Source organism: Leopardus geoffroyi, chromosome A1 (assembly GCF_018350155.1).
Source record: "Leopardus geoffroyi isolate Oge1 chromosome A1, O.geoffroyi_Oge1_pat1.0, whole genome shotgun sequence".
NCBI classification, from domain to species: domain Eukaryota; kingdom Metazoa; phylum Chordata; class Mammalia; order Carnivora; family Felidae; genus Leopardus; species Leopardus geoffroyi.
Window position 1 is genome coordinate 141,681,459 of NC_059326.1, and position 21,702 is coordinate 141,703,160.

A 21,702-nucleotide genomic window follows, 5' to 3' on the forward strand; every position below is an offset into this window, starting at 1 on the left:
TTTGATAGGTTCAATAAACGTTATGGTTTCTAGTGATTAGTGACTTCCAAAATCAGATCAACCATCCTACAAGTATGTATCTTATAGCAGCAAAAATTCAGCTTCTGTTATTTTTTCAGTTACGAGTTTTAAAGTTTAAATGCTATTATTACTATTTTAGTTCTTTAGATCATTGTTCATGCTAGACTGGTGATATAAAGCTCATACACATTTTCAAGAAATAGGAGGTTAAATGAGTTGTCATATATTTTTAGAAAATAAACTGAAATGATTAAGTAATTCATTCGTTTACAACTGTACTAGAAAAAATACTTTGTGATAAAATGATACGCTTTTCTAGTCAATCAAGATAATCCAGGTTTGGCTATGGCCAGTGTATGCTGGAGCTGGCTCATAAATCCGAACTTTGTGCTCAGTGATGTCATGTTAGTAACTTGAAATTAATCACAGTGGGAGTATTTATACCACCAAAGTCAGAGGTTCCCTTTCCATTTTGAAGATCTGTTAAACATTTCCCAGTATACCAATGACAATAGCTATTATTCCTTGAAAATACAATTCAATTCTTTGTTCGTAAGAATTTTGTTTGAAGACCTAAATCACTGGTGTTTTTTGTATAAATCTATCTTTCTGGGAAAAGACTTAAATGTTTCCATTGGTTAACAGTAATGGAAATGCTAGACTTTGACTATGAAAGGATAAATATGTGAGGCCTTATCCACAGGGAGCTTCTTTCTTTTGAAGGAATTGTACCTTATTTAGAATAAACTGTTCAAAATTTGGATTTTTAACTAAAAAAAAAAAAGGTATCTTATTTTTAACTGAATCCATATTTATGAAGCAAAATACTTAGACTTCAAAGAGAACCTGACAGATTTTAATTCTCTGTTAAAAATGTCTATGATTTAATGATAAAAGGTTAATTAAAAATATGGTGTAAAGTATGATATAAACAATTTTATTAGACGAATTCATTTATTTGACACATTAAATTAGGCAAAGAAAAATATATGCAACTGCATAAAAAGAATCACATTCTCCTACTACTTGAACATACAGCAGTGGTCAAAAATAATGAATTGTGGAATGGATCCCAAGATTTAATGAAAAAACAAAAAAACAAACACCCTGTACAGAAAAACTTCAGGCTTCTAACTTCACTGAATCCAATACTAAGCGTGCTTCCTTATATTCCTCAGCTTCTTCCAAGTCTTTTTCACTCTCCTGAAATGAAACATAATAAAAATTAGATTTCTCCTTCTCAGCTTTAGTCCTTTGTGATTTCCTCAAATATTATAAACCAACAATATAAAAATCTCAAAAATTAACACAAAAATGATTCCAATCCCCATCTAAATATTGTTTAATTTCAAAGATTTCCCATGTTCTTTCTTCCTTTATAGTTAAAAGAAAAATAGGTTTTGTTTTGTTTCACTACATAGCATTCTCACAGAGTAAGTGAAAAACATGGTCATCTACAGCTACTGGCATTAAAGAATTAAATAAAAACCTCAAAAAAATTAACACAAAATTTTATTCTCATTTTGTCAACATGTCACTATACAAAAGGATTATGAGTGGACTAAAAATAAAAAAAAAAAATGATGGTTTACTAAAATGTTACGTATATAAAAACATTCAGACCAAATTAATCTTCCAACTACTCACAACGACCAAGAAGGCTAGTGGTGTCACACCAGAGTTAAGTATCATCTTCAAATTAGAAAACTGAACTGTCCGCTTATTAATGAGTATTATATGTTGTACTACAAGGAAACAAAGTACTAACATCTTTTATTTTTTGCCTGAGTGAATCTTTTCTTGATACTTTATGCATAAAGCTCTTGCTAATATTATTATGCTAAGAGATAAGTGAAATAATATCATTTAAGTCATTTTGCAGGTTTGATTTTTACTTAAATTAAGTAAAGCTATGGTTAGTTATTCATGTCAGGTCAATAAAAGTTGGGAGCTGTACAAATAGTTATAGAGCAGAGGGAACAGGTATGTGTGTTTATTTAATATGAAAATTTAAAGCAAAAGGAGTAAGAATTTGCTTAACTCAGACTGCAGGTAAGAATTTCTTAAACCTCTACATGACACCTAAACACGTCTTTATTCTCTGTTGGTAAATATAAGCTAGGGTAGAAATATTGTTGGATACATCCATACACACAAATATATCATCCAAAGACAGTATAATTTTTTCAAGCAATTTATATTACTTTTTTAGCTGCTATATTCATGAGAGAAAAAAAACCATTTAAATTGTCAGAAAATACAAAGGGTGCTTCTGTCTCAAGGAGTATTTTAATATAGTAATTATTTTCTGCTTTCATCTATCTTTTATTTTAAAACCACAGCTTTACTTTTGTCTGTTAAGGAGAATTACCCTGCCTTTAAAAAGTTCCTATAGATAAATATGGAGTTCTGTGTCAAAATTAAAGTAAAATGTAAACACCTCTCTTTTTGTTTTTTCTTGCAGATTTAGTCCTAATATTATTTGGGTAGGAAAACAAATGTCATTCTTTTTCAAAGAATACATATGATCATCTCTCACCATACTTTTGTTATGTAAGGGACAATTATAAATCAGGAGAAAGCTATGTAGCTAGTTGATATTAGCTCAAGAAATAGAAACGTAAAATGAGATTAGTAAAGGAAATGTTAGAATTCATCAAATTATCATCAAATAGCAATAACAATTGTCTTGAATACAGTATTATCCAGTTATCTTTATTAAGAAAGAAATAAGAGGACTTTTAATTATTCTTAGAATCCTTTATAAAATGATTCTGCCACTGTATCACAAAGCATTTACACTATCAAGTACGATAACAGTGTTATCCAAGGACTGCCTATATTACAAGGCTTTTTTTCCCTCTCAAATGGATTTAACTTTGACTCTAAAAGAATTCTAGATCTTTTTAAAAATTTATTTGAAACATTTGGATCTTTCAAAATTTTAAATAGTCTACTTATCACTAAAAATGTGCCAAAAAAGACCTTTATGTATGAAAACTAAATAATTCAAGATATTGCTGGACAATGTTAGTGCCATGAATATCTACCATGGTATCTCAAATATATTTAATTAACTAAGTTTAAACAGAATAAACATGTTAGATATAGTACTTCCACTGGAGGCATAATTTAAAACACAATTTAATCTCTATCAACTGTTTTAAAATATAGTGGTATACAGGACAAGTGAACAAAATAGTCCCTAACTGGTTGACAGTGTTGAATACTAAGATTTGGCTTTCCATGCATTGGACTGAAAATTTTTAAACAGAATACAGAGAATTTTTTACTTACTAATAACTGCAGAAGATCACTATATGCAGCTTCCAACCTGCGCTGGCAATCTGGGATCATCATCCGGGACTCTTGAAGGATCTCTGCCTATAATGAAAATCTCTGTGAGACACGCAGAGATGGTAGAACTTATGTGTTTAGTTTATGCCTCTGTAAATATCTAAAATGATTGAGAGGAATCAGGAAAAAATTACAGGTATGTTAAACAGTTCGATACTTTAAATTGTGATTACAAGAAGTCAGAAAGAATGACTATCATACTGTAAAATATTCAGAATACAAGTTTTTGATCATTTGGTAATCACCTTCTCATACTAAGTGAAAATTAGCTGGAAAAGCTTTTCATAGAGCATTTATTTAAAAAGGCCATTTAAAATAAACTATTTTTCCTGCTGTCACAAAGCACCTTTATCCAAAATGGGATCAGCTGGTTATATAAATATCTCCTGCATCTTCCGAGTAATAAAGAAAAACACTGTTCAGATAATATCACATGGAGATAATTACTGCATGAAAAAAGTTATTGAGTTATTGATCACATCGTGTGCACACTGCAGGAGGTTCTCACTGAAAGACAGAGGTAAAGAAAAATGAAAAGCAAAGACCAGCAGGTTCATATTTTTGATGCTTATCATGCATAAAAAGTTATTACTTATCCTTGTGCTTCATTTTAGGAGAGAGATTATTCTCCCCATGCAGTTTGAGCCAAATTACCAACCTGGCACCCCTCTGAATCTGAACTTCTGCCTATTCCTCTTGAAGACAGACACAACAGAATTAAACACAAGAATATTTATTCTCGTGGATATTTCTGGACTTAAAATATAGCATTCAAAGCTGGACTGTAAAATATTGAATCATAAAAGAAAAAACCAAATCATTCACTGAGAAACCAATCAACAGGAAGGAAAATAAGTTAGTGTCAGATGTTGGCCCTCAAATAGGTCTGTTTCCTAAGGTGGTAGGAAGCTTTATCTCCTTAAACTATTCTCAGAAAGAAACAGATCATTTAAACACTTATTTCCAAAAAGTAGTGTTTGGACAAATACCTTTGGTTAAATGGGTACAAATCCTGAACTTTTCCTAATAAGCTTTCTTACCTAGCTCATCTAAAATAAAAAGGAAAGACATTATATTTTAATACAAACTTAAATAACTCCCAGTACCTTCTTCCTTTTCCCCAATGGTTTTGTTATAGCTCTCACACTATAAACAAAAATCAGAATCATAATACACAAGGATGCTCTCTGTCCACATCTATTTTTTCAGGTGAAAACCTACTGTTGAACTTGTAATTCTTTTGCTAACGAGACACTGCTGAAAACTTCAGACAGAGGATCATGACTTTACTTCACTGCTCATCATACTATACCCTGAAATGTAATCACTGCCTTTAAATTATCTTATGTATCTGGTTAATTTGAATACATGTGACAAATCAGTGACAGGCACATTTCATTGGATACATGATTCGTATTTCTTCCTTATGGACCTACTTTGAGAATAGCTTATATTAATTAAACAAGATGAAATGAATATAAACAGTAAGGTCAAAAACACAGTAAGTAGAAATGTTTTTACTTGTAAAAAATTTTTTTGAAAACTTTAGTATAGTATTGTCAATGAAATAAGCTTCAAGCAATGCGGCCCTCAAAAAATTCTATTATTATTCTATGCATTATTACAGAGCAAGAATCCTCAATTAATCTATCAAAACAGAACTCTGATGTAACTAGAGCCAAAGATCAGACTCTCCCATATACCAGCCCCAATTCATTTAAATAAGCTTAATGTATGTCTATAGGATGCCAGGGACGAGGATATAAAAATGAAAAGAGAAGGTCTCTGTCCTCCATTCCAGTAGAGGAGCATGAACATGAAAATAAACATTTGACACAGCTTCAAGAAGACCATGCCACTGGGAGCCAAAGGCATACAGTACACTGATGACTATGATGTGGAATCCATAAACCACATCTTTATCAAGGCCATAAATCATGTACTTTACCTTGTAACAATGAATTACAACTGTCAGGAATAATTTTAAAAGACCATATATAAGGTGTGATTATATAGTAAAGACACCCCTCAAAATACCTGAACTAAACTAAATGAGTATTATCTTTCAAAATGTTCCCTTAGGAAGGGGTCACTCAAATGAATGGTACCTCTGTTTAAAATATCTGAATAAACTCTCAGTTTTTTCTAATGCTGACTAGGACAAGACTGAGGCTAAGTCAGGATCTTGGCACAGATTGGGAGGAAGGGGAGGTAGGTAAGGAGTCTTAGGGAACACAACAGGATGTGGTCGTACTTATGTCTTACTGTTTTTAAAACAAGTTGTGATTTTGGGGTATCATAATGGAAGTTAGGTAAAATGGAAGTCTGTGGAGGCTTAGCAACTCTCAGATTATAATAATGAATATATTACTAAACTAAAGTTGAATCAATTTCCTTTATAATCAAATGTAGATAAGTTGGAGAGGGAAAGGAAAAGCCGTAATTGGCAGATTTTCATTTTTTCAGAAAGAAGAGTTCCATGAAAGAATCTGGCCAATGTCAAGTTCTTTTGCTATTGCTCAATTGACGTAAGATTTCTAGCTTCTTTAATGATCCATTCACCCAGGGCTGGCTATACCTAAAATAATCTACAGGCACTCTAATTTTGGTATACTGGCTGTCTCTGGAACCAATGGTAACTACATTAGTTTGCCAAACTGGGCTTTAGGGTAGTTCAGAGATGACTGTAACAATGGTTAAGTCTCCTTTTACATGGAGGTAAAATGGTAACGTGCTAATAAACATGTTAAGAAATCCATCTGACTTTTAAAAGAGACAGAAAGAGAAAAGTGTAACTACGTAAGGTGATGCATATGTTAAGGACCTTGGTTATGGTGGATATTTTACAATGTATAAATTTATCAAATCATCAAACTGCACACCTTAAATATATACAATTTTAAACTGTCCACTATACCTCAATATAGACAGGGGAGAAAGACATAAAGATGGCCTCCAATGATCCTGCTCTTGTGCAGTCGCCTCCCACACTACTTTTGGGCTGGGCCTGTGACCAAAGGAATATGGCAGAAATGGCCTTCTGGAACCTAAGACCAGCTTCCACGTGGGCTTCTTGAAAAGCTTATTTTTAGGAAATCGTTCTCTCAGGACCCAGTTGTCATGCTGTAAGAAGTGGAGGAAGGAAGGGAGGGAGGGAGGGAGGAAGGAGGAAGGAAGGATTTTGACTTGTGTTTTGTGGTTACTGATGAATGACTAAGGATATGCAATGAATTCCATGAATAAAAAATAATCTGGGCCTGGGGTGCCTGGGTGGCTCAGTTAAGTGTCCAACTCTTGATTTTGGCTCAAGTCATGATCTCATGATTCGTGAGTTCATTCTCAAGTCAGGCTTTGTGCTGACAGTGTGGAGCCTGCTTGGCATTTTCTCTCTCTCCCTCTCTCTCTGCCCTTACCCTGCTTGTATTCTCTCTCTCAAAATAAATAAATAAACATAAATAATAATAATAATCTGGGCCTTAATCCCTAAGGTGTCAGTGATTACTTTAAAAATAAATGGTCTAAATCCACCAGCTCAAAGACAGAGATTCAGAGACTGGGCCAACTCAACTATATACTGCCCACAAGAAACTCACTTCAAACAAAATCAAACAGAGAGTTTCAAAATAAAAGGATGGAAAAGAACGTTATCAGGCAAACATTAAAAAGACAGAAAAAGCAGGAGTGACGATATTAATACTGCTTCAGAGCAAAAAAATAAACATTAGAGACAAAGAGGGATGTTACATAATAATAAAATGATCAACAAGAAAAAAAATACCTAAATGTGTATGTACTAACAACAGAGCTTCAAAATACATAACACAAAAACTGATAAAGCTAAAAGGAGAGAGACAAATCCACACATATACCCAGGGATTTTAATACCTCACTCTTAGCAATTGGTAGAAGTACTAAAACAAAAAAATCAGCAAAGATATAAAAAAAAAAAACAAAACAACACCATCAACGAACAAGATCTAACTGACATTTATAGAATACTCTATCTAAGAAAGAAAAATACAAATACTTTTCAAGCACCCATGAAACATTCATCATAGTATACCATAACCGGGGTCAAACAACAACAAAACAAACAAAAATCTCAACAAATTTAAATTAAAAGAACTGAAATAACACATAGTGCATGTGACTATAATGAAATAAAATTAAAAACCAATAATAAACATAAGCAGGGAAATCTTTAAACCACTTAGAAATTAAACAACATACTTGTAAATAACCAAAGAGTCAATAAGGAAGTCTCAAAAGAAACAGAGAAATACACAGATAAATGATAATGAAAATATAACCTATCAAATGTTGTAGGATTAAGTTATAGCAATGCCAAGAGGGAAATTTATAGCAGTAAATGCTTATGTTAGGAAAAAGGAAAGATCTCAATTTAAAAATCTAAGTCCTTACTTCAGGAACCTACAAAAAGAAGCACAAAATAAACCCTAAACAAGAAGAGGGAAATAATAAAAATAAGATCAGAAATCAAAGAAATTAGAAATAAAAAAAACCAACAGAGACAATCTAGGAAACAAACAGCTGAGTTTTTAAAAAACTGGTAAATCTCCAGTAAAACTGACAAACATAAAGTGAGAAGGCACAAATCACTAGTATCAGTAACAAAACAGATCATATCTCTACATATCTTGCAACCATTAAAGGAAAAAAATTTCACAAACAATTGTATAATCCTGTTCATAATGATCATGAATTCAACAACTTAGGAGAAATGAACCAAACCCTTGAAAACTACAGACCACCAAAACTGAAATGATAACCTGAATATTTCTACAATCATGAAAGGAATTTAATTTTAATTTTTTTTTTTTTACATTTATTTATTTTTGATAGAGACAGAGCACAAGTGGGGGAGGGGCAGAAAGAGAAGGAGACACACAATCCAAAGCAGGCTCCAGGCTCCGAGCTGTCAGCACAGAGCCCGACGCGGGGCCCGAACTCACAAACTGTGAGATCATGACCTGAGCCGAACTCAGATGCTTAACTGACTGAGCCACCCAGGCATCCCAGGAATTGAATTTTAATAAAAAAGAAATAGAACTCTTCAAACCTAGATAGTTCCACTGGGCAATTTTATCAAATATTTAAAGAAGAATTAACACTAACTTTACACAAATACTTTAAGAAAAGAGAAGAGGGAATATTTTCCAGCCAATTTTACGAGATGAGAATTAACTTGATACCAGAAACAGACAAAAGCAGTATAAAAAAAGCAAACTGCAGACCATAAACTTCGATACAAAAATCCTCAACAAAGCATTAGCAAACAGAATCCACCAATATATGAAAACAATTATACACCACAATCAAGTGAATAAGCAGGTATACAAGGCTGGTTCAACATTTAAAAATCAATCCATGTAATCCACAATATCAATAGGCCAAAGAAGAAAACTCATATGGTTTTATCACATGATACAGAAAAAGCCTTTGACAAAACCCAACACCCATTCATGATAAAAATGCTCAGCAAAGTAGGAATACAGAACTTCCTCAACTTGAAAAACACTATTTACAAAAAACGTACAGCTAACATTACACTTATGGCAAAAGACTGAATGCTATCTCCCTAAGATTAGAAACAAATGGAGATGTCCATTCTGACCACTCTCATTCAACACAATACTGTAAGTCTTAGCCAGAGCAATCAGGTAAGAAAAAGAAGTAAGACATACAGATTGAAAAGAAATAAAACTGTCTCTACTTACAAATGACATGATTGTGTATGTAGAAAACCAGAAGGAATACACAAAAAAACCTTAGAAACTAGATAGCTCAGTAATGTCACAGGTTACAAGATCAATACACAAAAAACTGAATGTACTTCCATATTGGATAACAAAATACTATATGTGGAAACCAAAACTAAAAACAATACTATTTATATTTTCAAAGAAAATGAAATACTCAGGTAGAAATCTAACAAAACTTCCAGGATCTATATGTTGAAAATTATGAAATGCTGATGAAAGAAGTAGGACCTAAATAAACTGTAAGACTTCTCATGTTCACTGACTGGAAGACCTGACATAGTAAGGATGTCAATTCTCTCCAAACTGATATATAGGTTTAATGCAATTCCTATCAAAACTTAGCAAGGTGTTCTATAGACCTAGACCAATTTACAATTTTTATGAAAAGGCACAGGAAGTAGAAAAGCTAAAACAAACCAAAAAAAAAAAAAAAAAAAAAAAAAAAAAAAAAAAAAGGAGGAGGAGGAGGAGGAGAAGAAAGAGGATTCACTCTTCCACAATGAAAGCTTACTCTATAGCTACAGTAACCAAGACAGGGTGGTATTTGTAAACGAATAGGTTAATGGATAAACCACAGGTTAATGGATCAAAAGAGAATCCCAAAACAGACCCACACAAATATGTCCAATGGCTTTTTGACAAAGGTACAAAAGCAATTCAATGAGGGAAGGATAACGTTTTCAACAAATACTGCTGGAGCAACCGGGCACCTATAGGCAAAAAGATGAACCTCAAACTAAACCTCACACCTTATATAAAAATTAACTCAAAACTGATCAAACCTTTTTTTATTTTTTTTTAAATTTTTTTAATGTTTCTTTATTTTTGAGACAGAGAGAGACAGCATGAATGGGGGAGGGTCAGAAAGAGAGGGAGACACAGAATCCGAAACAGGCTCCAGAATCTGAGCTGTCAGCACAGAGCCTGACGCAGGGCTCGAACCCACAAACCGTGAGATCATGACCTGAGCTGAAGTCGGACGCTTAACCGACTGAGCCACCCAGGCGCCCCAAAACTGATCACACCTTAAAGGATAGACATAAAACCACAAAACTTTTAGACAAAAAATAGAAAATCTTTGCGACTTAGGACTAAACAAAGAGGCCTTAGACTTGAGACCAAAAATATAATTCACAAAAGAAAGCATTAGCCATAAATTAGACGTTCTCAAAATTAAAAACTGTTGCTCAGTGAAAGACCTTGTTAACAGGCTAAAAAGACAAATTACAGACTAAGAAAATATTTCCAAGCCACATATCCAACAAAGGGCATTTACCTAGAATATACAAAGAACTCTCAAAACTTAAAAGTAGAAAAAGCGTCTAATTAAAAAGTGAGAACAGACATTTCACTAAAGAGAATATATAGACACAAATAAGCAAAAGATATTCAACATTATAGTTGTTAGTAAATCGAAACTAAAAGCACAATTAGATATCATTACACATCTATCATGTAGGTGACAGCTATACGCTAAAATAAAAAAGCGGTAACACCAAATGCTGGTGAGGATGTGGAAAAATCAAATCATTCGTACATCCCTGGTGGGAATGTAATATAGTACAGCCACTTTGGAAGAGTTTGGCAGTTTTCTTTAAAAAAAAAAAAAAAAATGTACTAATACAACACAGCAATTTCTTGGGTATTTATCCCAGAAAAATAAAAATTTATGTTCATGCAAAAACTGTCTACAAATGTTCACAGCAGCCTTTTTCATAACAGCCCAGAGCTGGAAACAGTCCAAATGTCCTTCAGTGGTTACACCTATGATACCATGGAATACCTGGAATACTGCTCAACAATAATAAGAAACAAAGTTGATAGACTCTATGACTTTAGTGGACCTCAAGGAATTATTTTCCTCAAGGAAAAAGCCAATTTCAAAAGATTACATACTGTATGATCCTTCAAACAGTATTAATTACTTAGGATTTAGGGGTGGAGGTCAGGGACTACAAAGAAGTAGCACAGTCTTGTGATGGAATAGTTTTCCATCTTGATTGTGGTTGTAGTTATACATTCCACATGTGACAGAATTGTATCGGACTATATACAAACACACACACACAAATGAGTACATGTGTAACAGGTGAAATATCAATAAGGTCTGTGGTGCGTTTCATGGTCTGGATATTATAATTATACAAGATACCATTACTAACAATGCAGCAGCAATAGTGAAGGGTATATGTGACTTCCCTGAACATTTATTGCAACTTCCTGTGAATCTATAACAAAACACAAAACAAGTGTACAGAGTATCATTTATAAACTTGAGTATAGGTAACAAGAGGCAATAAAATTTTCTTGCATCAGTGGAAGCTATTTTAAATATTTTTGTTATTGGTAAAAGAAATATGGTGTTTCTTGCAGAATCAATCTTGTGAAAGACACTTCATCAAATTCCTCTTTTCGACTGAAGCTTCCTATTATTTTCCACATATTTGAGGAAAAAAAATCTCCATTTTAGGAAAAAGAAACATCCAATTATGAATGTTTAACTCATGTTTCAAGTAAATCACAAAACAGTGTGTGTGCATCTTTCTCAAAAAGACACATTTACAACTCTGCAATTATATGTAATAACTATAAATCCTTGTTGGAAAAATTGTACCAGTTTGGTTTTTTTAATATTACTTCTGGAAAATAAGAGGAGTCATGCCTCAGGTGAAATAACAGGGATACATGTTTGATTACCACTGCTAATCATTTCTGCTCCAAGATAGGTTTAAAAAAACAAAAGACCAGAATATCTTCACTATTTGAGGGCAAAATCCTCTGCATCCAACCCTAATTTAGATGAGGTGAGTAGAAAAGAAGAGGGATATGGTGAGCAGAGGACCAAAATCAATTTGGGCAATATCTGAAGGTTGAGTTACACTGTTCAGCCAGAAAAGATGAATTCTTTGACTGACTGGTATTTTGGCCTCTTAGCATCCGTCTTCTGCCTAGTTACTTATTTTACAAAAACCAAAATTAGGCCTAGTCCAGGAAAGTCCAATTTGGACAACCAATTACAGGTAAGAAGTTTGGTAGGGACTGACATTATAAATGTGTGTTATTAAGATAGTTCCGGTTCAGAAGATCCAGGATAGCCAGAGCAAAATGGATCCAAATGACAAAAGAGCCAAAGTAGTGAGAAGTGGCTAAGGAGAGTATTTAGCTCAGAACTACAGTAAGACGAGTAGAGAACCCACAAAACACAGCACTTGGCTTCCTTGATATTTTCTACGAGGGGCACAGCAGATGTAAAGAAACTATTACCGACATTAAAGTCGTAGGCAAACAGGAATAAAGCAGTGCTTCGGGCAATGCAACTCCCACTGCATATAAAAAAACCATTAATCTCTGACCACCATATAGCTAAACTAGGGAAAGGAAATTGAGAAAAGCATGTAGCTTGAGTTAAAGACAAGGTTTCATCAAACGAATAAAATTGCAGTTGACAACTGTATACACTGCAGGTTGATAATCGCAGTAAACAGAAAGACTTACTGTTCTGTAATTAGATATGGGATGGTATTTTTGAATGTAAGTGTGAAAGTGGACTAGGAACCTAAGAAATCATGTTATAAACCATGACTGCTGTGACAAAGTAGAGAATTTTGACATGGCTGAATGTAGATAGGATTTTTAAACAAAAAATTTCCCCTTTTTATAACTGCATATGTAGTCAATGATAATGTAGTAAGAGGCTAATACTTTTAAATAACAATTAGAACACAGGATTCAATGAAGAGTTAATCCTTACCTATAAAGCAGTAACTTTAATGAAAGATGATCAATATATACATAGTAAAACAAATTCTGTGATAATCTGTGACATTTGTAGAATTTTATTTAGAAAGACAATATATTTATTCTTCACTTCAGTAACTTACAACTCCTATCCTAGTTATACAGCTATGTTTTAATATGTTACTGGTGATTAAAAGAATAGGGCAAAGAAAAAACTAAGTGAGGTCAATACCTACACAACTGGAAAAATAAGCCTTATTTCAAGAGAAGAAGGACGTGAATGAAATGAAGTTATATACTATATCATACTATTTCTTATTAGATGTTGGAAAACGATACAGGGCATTAAAGTGAGAGAGGTACAAGAGTGACACAAACATTTACAGAAGTACATACTTCAAAAGCATTTAACCATCATAATTTTAAGAATCAAAAAGTTATATTCCACATATAAATCCTCATGAAGAGCAGTTATATCCTAAAGGTCAGTATATTGGGGGACATATGACATCTATAAATCTGTTTACAAATCCTCCCTTAATTTATGAGTATCTTATACAAAAATGTCCTCTGCTTTACCACACACAGAGGAAGGCAGGCTCTCCCAGAAGCTCAAAAATTAAGAAGGTTTTCTTCCTGGATATTTTAAATGGCACTGTGTTCCTTTTGCACCACAGATAGCAACTGCCTGCAGAAAAATCCATTTTAAGTGATTTAACACTGCTGAATTAAGTCTGGGTTGAGTGTTCGCTATTATAATTTGTAACATAATTTATATGATAAAAGCCACTGTGATTGCACTGTGTTCTAATTTTAAAAAGAAGTCTTAAGATACAATCTGCATAAGCTTGTTTATATTCTTTTTTTAAAAATTTATTTATTTTGAGAGAGAGCAGGGTAGGGGCAGAGAGAGAGAGGTGGGGGGGGGGGGGGCGGCGAGGAGAGAAAGAATGCCAAGCGGGCTCTGCCCTGTTAGCAAAGAGGCCAATACAGGACTGGAACTTACAAATTGCAAGATCATGACCTGAGCCAAAATCAAGAGTCTGATGCTTAATCAACTGAGCCATCCAGGCACCCCTATACTCTCCTTTTTCTTAGTGTCATCTGGATTTTATTCTATGTGCACTGCACAATGGATTTTAAGTAAAGGAGAAAAAGATCTGATGTACCATTTTGAAGTTTATTTATTTTGAGAGAAAGAATGCAAGCTGGGGAGGGGCAGAAAAAGGAACCCAAGTAGGCTCTACACTCAGTGCAGAGCCCAACATGGTTCTTGATTTCACAGCCTGAGCTGATACCAAGAGTCGAATGCTTAACTGACTGAGCCACTCAGGCGCCCCTGATGTACTATTTTAAAGAGATCAATCTGGCTGCTGTGGTGGGAGGGAATGGAGGTGTCAAAGAGACAAAGATGTATGCCAACTAGGAGGAGGCTTCTGCAATGGGGTGCGCAAAAGATGATAGTGAACACGATTGGGGTGGTGGCAGAAGGCAAAGAAATGGAATAAGAAACAGGACTTGCTTATATTAGCTGTGATTATTAGAGGGAGAGAGAAGCACCAGGAAGAGACCCACTAAATTTTTGGCTTTAGGTATTGGGATGACTGGAGGTATCATTTACTGAAAGGGGATAACAAGAGAAGGAACGGCTTTTTGTTTGGGGAAGGTGCATTAGTTTAAGCGAAGACCAAGATTTTATTGATTTATTTTATTTTATTTTATTTTATTTTATTTTATTTTAGAGAGAGAGCAAGTGAGCAGGGGAGAAGGGCGGGGGGGAGGGAAAGAGAGAGAGAGGAGAGAGGGAGAGAGGGAGGGAGGGAGTGAGAGAGAGAGAGAGAGAGACAGAGACAGAGAGAGAGAGAGAGACTGAGACTATAGCAGGCTCCACACTCAGTGCAGAGCCCAACATGAGGCTTGCTTCCATGACCCTGGGATCATGGCCTGAGACAAAATCAAGAGCTGCATGCTCAACCAACTCAGCCACCCAGGTGCCCCAGACTTTTATTTTGGACACCCAAGAGAATATCAAGTAGGTGATTAGTTGAATATATGTATCTCTGGAATGGTCAAGGCTAGAGATATAAATTGGGAGATACTGGCACTAGTCCCTCCCAAGTAAGCAGGAACTCTGGTTTTTTGTTTGTTTTGCTGCTCTTTTAAAGGCCATACCTAAAAGAATTCCTGGAACAGTATTTGGCAGGTAGCAGGGGATTCAATAAATATCTGTTGAGTAAATAAATGAGTAGACATAAAAACGATACTTAAAAGTTATAGAATGGTATGAGCTTACCCAGAGATTGTAGACAGAACTCTTAAAGGTTAAAATACACACACACGCACACACACAGGCGAGTGCAGGGTGGGGGAAGACAGTGAGCACAGGGGGAGGAGGCGGGTTTCAGCAAAGGAGACTGAAGAATAAGGACAGTGAAACAGGAGGAAAACAGGAGGCTATCCTATTAAAGATGCTAATATAAAAGAACGCTTCAAGGAGAGTGCTTGCTTACCTGTGTCAAATGCTGTTGAGGTGATGTAAGATGAGGACAAAGACATGAAAACAGTATCACTGATGGTTCTAACAAGGGTTAGGGAATATAATCCATTCTAATAGGAAGGAAGGTAGTACAGGTACAGATGCATATAGGTTGAAAGATTTTGTCATGGGAAAAAGAGAAAGTCCCCAATAGCTTCTATTTTCTCAAGGAATTATGAAACAAGTGTCAGCTATGCTATGATGCTATGATGGATTTGCAATGATGTGGATGGAGCTTGAGTGTTTCATGGTAAGTGAAATAAGTCAGTCAGAGAAAGATAAATACCACATGATTTCACTCATATGTGGAATTTAACAAACAAAACAGATGGACAGATGGGAAGGGGGAAAAAAGAGAGTGGGAAACAAACCACAAGAGACTCTTAAGGATAGAGATCAAACTGAGGTGTGATGGAGGGAGGTGGGTGGCGGGAAGGGCTAAACGGGTGATGGGCATTAAGGAGGGCACTTGTTGGGATGAGCACTGGGTGTTTTATGTAAGTGATGAATCACTAAATTCTACTCCTGAAATCATCATTACAGAGTATGTTAACTAACTTGAATTTAAATAAAAATTTGAAAAAAAATGCGATGATGAGAATAAATAAGCTATTATGGGACAAGAGAGGAGGAGCACCTATCTCCATCTTTAGGTAGAGTGTAGGGGATGTTTAAAGGATAAACACGAATTTATAAGGAGAAGGTAGGTAGGAGAAGTGGGAAGAACATCTCACACATATGCAGTATGTCTGCGGCAAAGGAAAAGAGCATGATCAGGAAATGAAAAGGTCCAGGGAGGGAATGGCAAGAGATAAGGGTGGATAGGCAGGCACTCAAATCAAGAACCTTGTATGCAGTACTAAGGAAACTGAAATTTGTCATGAGGAAAATCAGGAGAAGCCACTAAAAAGGGTAACATATATATTTATTTTGGTGGTCTTCAAATCAAAATATTTACAAAAATATCTGTAAATTTAAATATACAAGTATATTTAATATAATATTAGGTCATATATATATATGTATGTGTGTGTGTGTATTAAGGTTTATTTATTTATTTTTGAGAGAGAGAGAGAGAGAGAGAGAGAGAGAGAGAGAATGAATATGAATCCCAAGCAGACTCCGCACTACAAGTGCACAGCCCAATGAAGGACTCGAAGTCACAAACTATGAGATCATGACCTGAGCCTGAGCTGAAACTAAGAGTCTGATGCTTAATTGACTGAGCCACCCAGGTACCCCAAGGATTCAATTTTACCTGCTTTTTAAATTTTTTTCTTTCAACGTTTATTTATTTTTGAGACAGAGAGAGACAGAGCATGAACGGGGGAGGGGCAGAGAGAGAGGGAGACACAGAATCGGAAACAGGCTCCAGGCTCTGAGCCATCAGCCCAGAGCCCGACGCGGGGCTCGAATTCACGGACCGCGAGATCGTGACCTGGCTGAAGTCGGACGCTTAACCGACTGCGCCACCCAGGCGCCCCTTACCTGCTTTTTAATGGCATAATTTTCACCATCTTCAGCTTTCATTTTTTCAATCTTTTCTTCTTGTTGTTTTGCTTCCTTTTCATACATCATTTTTTCTTTGACCAGTCTATAAATAAATCAGAAATGTTTCCAAGAATTAACTTTCTCTCTAGCAAACAGATCACAGGAAACAAAGAAGCTATGTAAATATAAAACATGCTTAAAATAGCAAAGTATGTGTACTAGATGGGGAGGAGGAGAGGAAGGAAAGAAAAATACTTTAGCCATAGATGTAATATGTCTGATCCTCAGGCCCATGATATTCTATACCTCTCTAAAGCAGGTGCAAACTTCAAAACATAAGTTTTGAAGAGTTTTTCAAAACTCTTAAATTTTTAATTAAAAACATATTTCACTATAATAATTGTATTTACAATGTAAAAACACACTCAAAATTATTATTACTAGTATTTCTGTCTAGCTTTATTATTAATATATGTTTTCCAAACTTTTATACACGTACTTGAAACAACATAATGGAAAAAGCTCAGATTACTGGGAAAAAATCAGTATATTGCATTCCAAATCCAAAACAAAGAAAGACATCAATAAACTTATTTTGACATTCCTTGTGTGAGGGACTGGGGTAGATCGTTTAGACATGGTTCTCTTATAGACAAATAGTGGAAACACATATTTACTTACTAAAGCAAGAAAAGGTATTGATCTTTATCAATAAATCAGGAGATTTTCAACAATAAATTGGAATAGAGAAATACAAAGTTCCACTGATTATTCCTCAGATAACCAAAATGCAATTAACCATAATAGCTCAATCTCTTGTAATCCTGATTAATAAAAGTTTTAATATAAAACAAAAATGTAGTTCAAGAAAACAGTAATATTCTGATATACACAACATCTAAAGTAGAATAAAAAGTTTTCACAGACCATACATATTAAAAGCAGCTTTCTCCATCTGGTTTGCTTACTTATTTCTACATATATGCTGATGGGATGGAATTTAAAAATCATTATTAGAACATGGCTCTTGTTTAATCATTTGCAATGAAAATTTTTAAGTGTATTACAAAATATTTAGTTTTCATATTCTAATAGGTCTTAATATAAGTTCAGAAATCTAAAAAAAAATATTTTGTCCTTTTAAATCAGATTTAAATTTGGATTTACATCACCACATAAACTACAAATATTAAAACACTAAAAATGGTCCAGTTTGGAATTTTGAGGTGTGTAAGCAAGGTTCATCTGGTCTTTCATGATCTCGTGTTCATGATAGAACAAAAAGAAAATATAATAAAATGATAACAATATTTACAGTAGAGTATTATATGACCTTCATACCCTTGCTCTGAAGTACTTCAAAGTGAAAAAACTAAGGTACAAAATAGATACAAAATACAAAATTTTATGTTACAATGAATATTAACAAACAACAGAGGATACTCAAGAAACAAATAATAAAGGACACTTGGGAAAGTACTATTTGTGGTTACCTGAGGAGTAAAGCACTAAGTATTTGGGGTAGGCGAAGTCAGATGAGAGTTAAATTTTTTGGGGGGGGGCTTTTACCTTTGAGTTTATTCTTCACTTGACTTTCAAAACATTCCTATAGCTGAATATTAATACAAACGCAATAGTAAGTAGTGAGCTACCATTATTATAGTCCTTCACTCATTCGCTACTGCATATAAAATGCCAACAGTCAGTGGTATTCACTGGCCTCATTTAGAGATCAGACACTGAATATCACCCTTAGGCTAACGTTCATCATCTTCCTATGCTTCTCCATCGTAATGGTGCCATCTTTCCTGATTTGGATCAAAGTTCACCAGTTTTTTCAATTTTGAATAATTTTAAAGTTTGCTAGCTATTCCTTTACCAATATTTTCTAAGTTTTCTGGAATAAAGCAAAATTCAATTAGAAAGACACCTAAATACATTTAATAGTTTCAATTCTCTAAACATGGCTCTTTTGCAAGTTTTGCAAAAACTTGTACTAGTTAAAATAACAAGTACAAATATAAAGTCATAATTTGTTATACTTAAAAGGCATAATTAACTGAAAATATTTTCCATTATTGTTACAAACCCATACTCACAGAGAAACAGCAATTTCAAAATCTGGTCACTTTCAGTAGTTAGACAAATAAATAAATGACAGGAAACTACAAAAAGAAGTAACAGCAATAGAAAAGGATGGACATAAGGAGAAACTTTAAGAAATGAAAATCATTAGGATAGTGATAATCAACTAATAACTTAAACTATTTAATTATCTAAATATGACAATAACATGATCTTAAATACGTAGTCCAGTGTTTTCCAAACTACTCCATGGTATGTGAACGGTCAAATAAGCTTAAAAACAGTTTGCCAAATTTTACAGATTTAGGATATGTATTTGCATGTTAAAAGGTCCTAAGAAGTCTTGCAGTAAGGAAATCAGTTTAACTTTGTTCAACTGCAAGCTTACTTGGGGGGAAAAAAAAAAAAAAAAAAAAAAAAAAAAAGACTTTTCCCCACTCAGCATTCTCCAAAACAGCTGTTCCTCAACACAAGTTTTGAGAAGTACATTGTAGATATCTGTAAACTACACAAATTTGTATACGACACATTTAAACATACTGTTCATAAAATTCTAAGTAGAATAAAAGTTTTGGGTAAATCAAGAATTAAGAGAACATGAAATTAAAGTTTTAGCTTAATTTGCCTTCATTTTACAGTTTTTCTTACTGTAAATAAGATTTTCATAGTTATAACCAAACTTGTACTAAGGGCATCTAATAACTAACAGTCCAATACCTACTAAGGATACAGATAATCAGCCAATACAATTAACAGTGGTAATAAACTATAATAAATTGGTATTTAGAAAAACATTATGGATATTTTCAAACAAAAAATCTAGAGAAAATAGCATAACAAATTCCATGTATTCTTCACTGAGCCTTCACAATATTCTGACAGTCTTGTTTCATGTATCTCGTGCCACTTATTTACATATTTACTTGTTATTATTTTCAGATATTTTATCTGGTTTGATTTTTGAGGTTAAAGCCTGCGACTTCTACCCCAACTCCTCACCTTACACCAATCATATACAAAAATTAATTCAAAATGGATCAAAGATCTAAAAGGCTGAAATTATGTAACTTTTAGAAGAAAACATTAGGGATACATTTTTTTTTTTTAGGGGTAAACCTTGATAACCTGTGACTTTCTAGATATAACACCAAAACCACAAGAAACAGAAAAAAAATAAATTGGCTTTTGTCAAAATTAAAAACTTTTGTGCTCTGAAGAACACTATTAGTTAAGTGAAAAAGACAACAGAGTGGATGAAAGTATGTGGAAATAATATATTGGATAAATTTGTATCCAGAATATATAAGAACTCTTACAATTCAATAATAAAAAAACAAATAACCCAATTAAAAAAATCAGTAAAGGGAATCTGCATAGTATACAAATGCCCAATAAACACATGAAAAGATGATCAACATCATTAATCTTCAGGGAAATGTACATCAAAATCACAGTGAGATATCACTTCATATTCATGAAGATGATTATAATTAAAAAGGAAGAAAAAAAAGTCAGATAATAACAAGTGTTGCTGACAAGGCATGTGGAAAAATTGAAACCGTCAAATCCTAATGGTAGGAATGCAAATTGGTGCAGCTGCTTTGGAAGTTTGGCCATTCCTCAAAAAGTTAAACATATGTATCAGTAATTCCATTCCTAAGTGTCTACCCAAGAGAAAAGAAAACATATGTCCACATAAAAACTTGTACATGAATGTTCACTGTAGCATTATGCATAATAGGCAAAATGTGAAAACAACTCAAGAGTCTATCAAATGATGAATGGACAAATATGATATACCCATACACTGGAATAATATTTAACAATAAAAAGAAATGGAGTACTGATTTATGCTGTAACACGGATGAACCTTGAAAACATGCTAAGTCAAAGTAGCCAGACAGAAAAGCCCACATACTTATACGATTCTATTTATAAGATATATCTGGAATAGGCAAGTCTGTGGAGACAGATTAGTAGTTGACTAGGACTAGAAAGGATGAAGGAAGAACTAGGAGTCTAATTTAATTGCTAAAGGGTCAGGGGTTTATTTTTTCAGGTGATGAAATGTTCTAAAAATAACTGTGGGGACAGTTGTACAACTCTATGAATATACTAAAACCAAATAAACAGTATACTTTACATGGATGATTTGCATGGTATGTAAATTCTATCTCAATAAAGCTGTTTACAAAAAGAAAAGAAAAAAGAACTTGCTAGGATCACAAAATCCTCTACAAGTATGTATTCACTGGATACATTCAAGCTTAGAATTGTGACAGTTGAACATGTGAACATCCAGCATAGAAATGTGCATTGACTTATAGTTTAAAACTGCTTTAGTAGTTTTCAGTATTGAGATAAAAACATCCTCTGAGATCAAAGATTTCAAAATAAAATCATTAATGGGTATCACTACAGAAACTTCTGTAGGAGCTCCTTTTAAACAGTTAAAGAAACTTGCTGGGACAGAGATGGCAAGTTAGTTGCCAGTCTGCTCAAATGACTCCTAAAGATGCTTTTGATTCACAATGTTAAAAAGAATTAAAAAAACAAAAACAGATTTGTTGCCATATTAAACAACTAGGAGACATAATTTAACTTACATATAAGTCTGGATTTCTCTTGAATGTTTTTCATCTGGGAACATTGGGGCTGCTTTCCCTATACTGGATGGGAGCTAAGTAGTGG

The 21,702-nt window shown here is 33.9% G+C and overlaps 1 protein-coding gene across 2 annotated transcripts in view; it reads right to left on the reverse strand.

The window, feature by feature from the left end:
• Positions 1-937: 937 nt before the first annotated feature.
• Positions 938-21,702, reverse strand: part of TBCA (tubulin folding cofactor A) — a 77,626-nt gene continuing 56,861 nt past the window's right edge. For both annotated transcript variants that reach the window (XM_045496380.1, XM_045496385.1), the window contains exons 2-4: positions 16,924-17,029; positions 3,319-3,405; positions 938-1,224 (exon numbers count right to left, since the gene is read on the reverse strand). In XM_045496380.1, the coding sequence (XP_045352336.1) occupies positions 1,144-1,224; positions 3,319-3,405; positions 16,924-17,029 (274 nt within the window). In that variant the 3' untranslated portion in view covers positions 938-1,143. The remainder of the gene's footprint in view (positions 1,225-3,318; positions 3,406-16,923; positions 17,030-21,702) is intronic.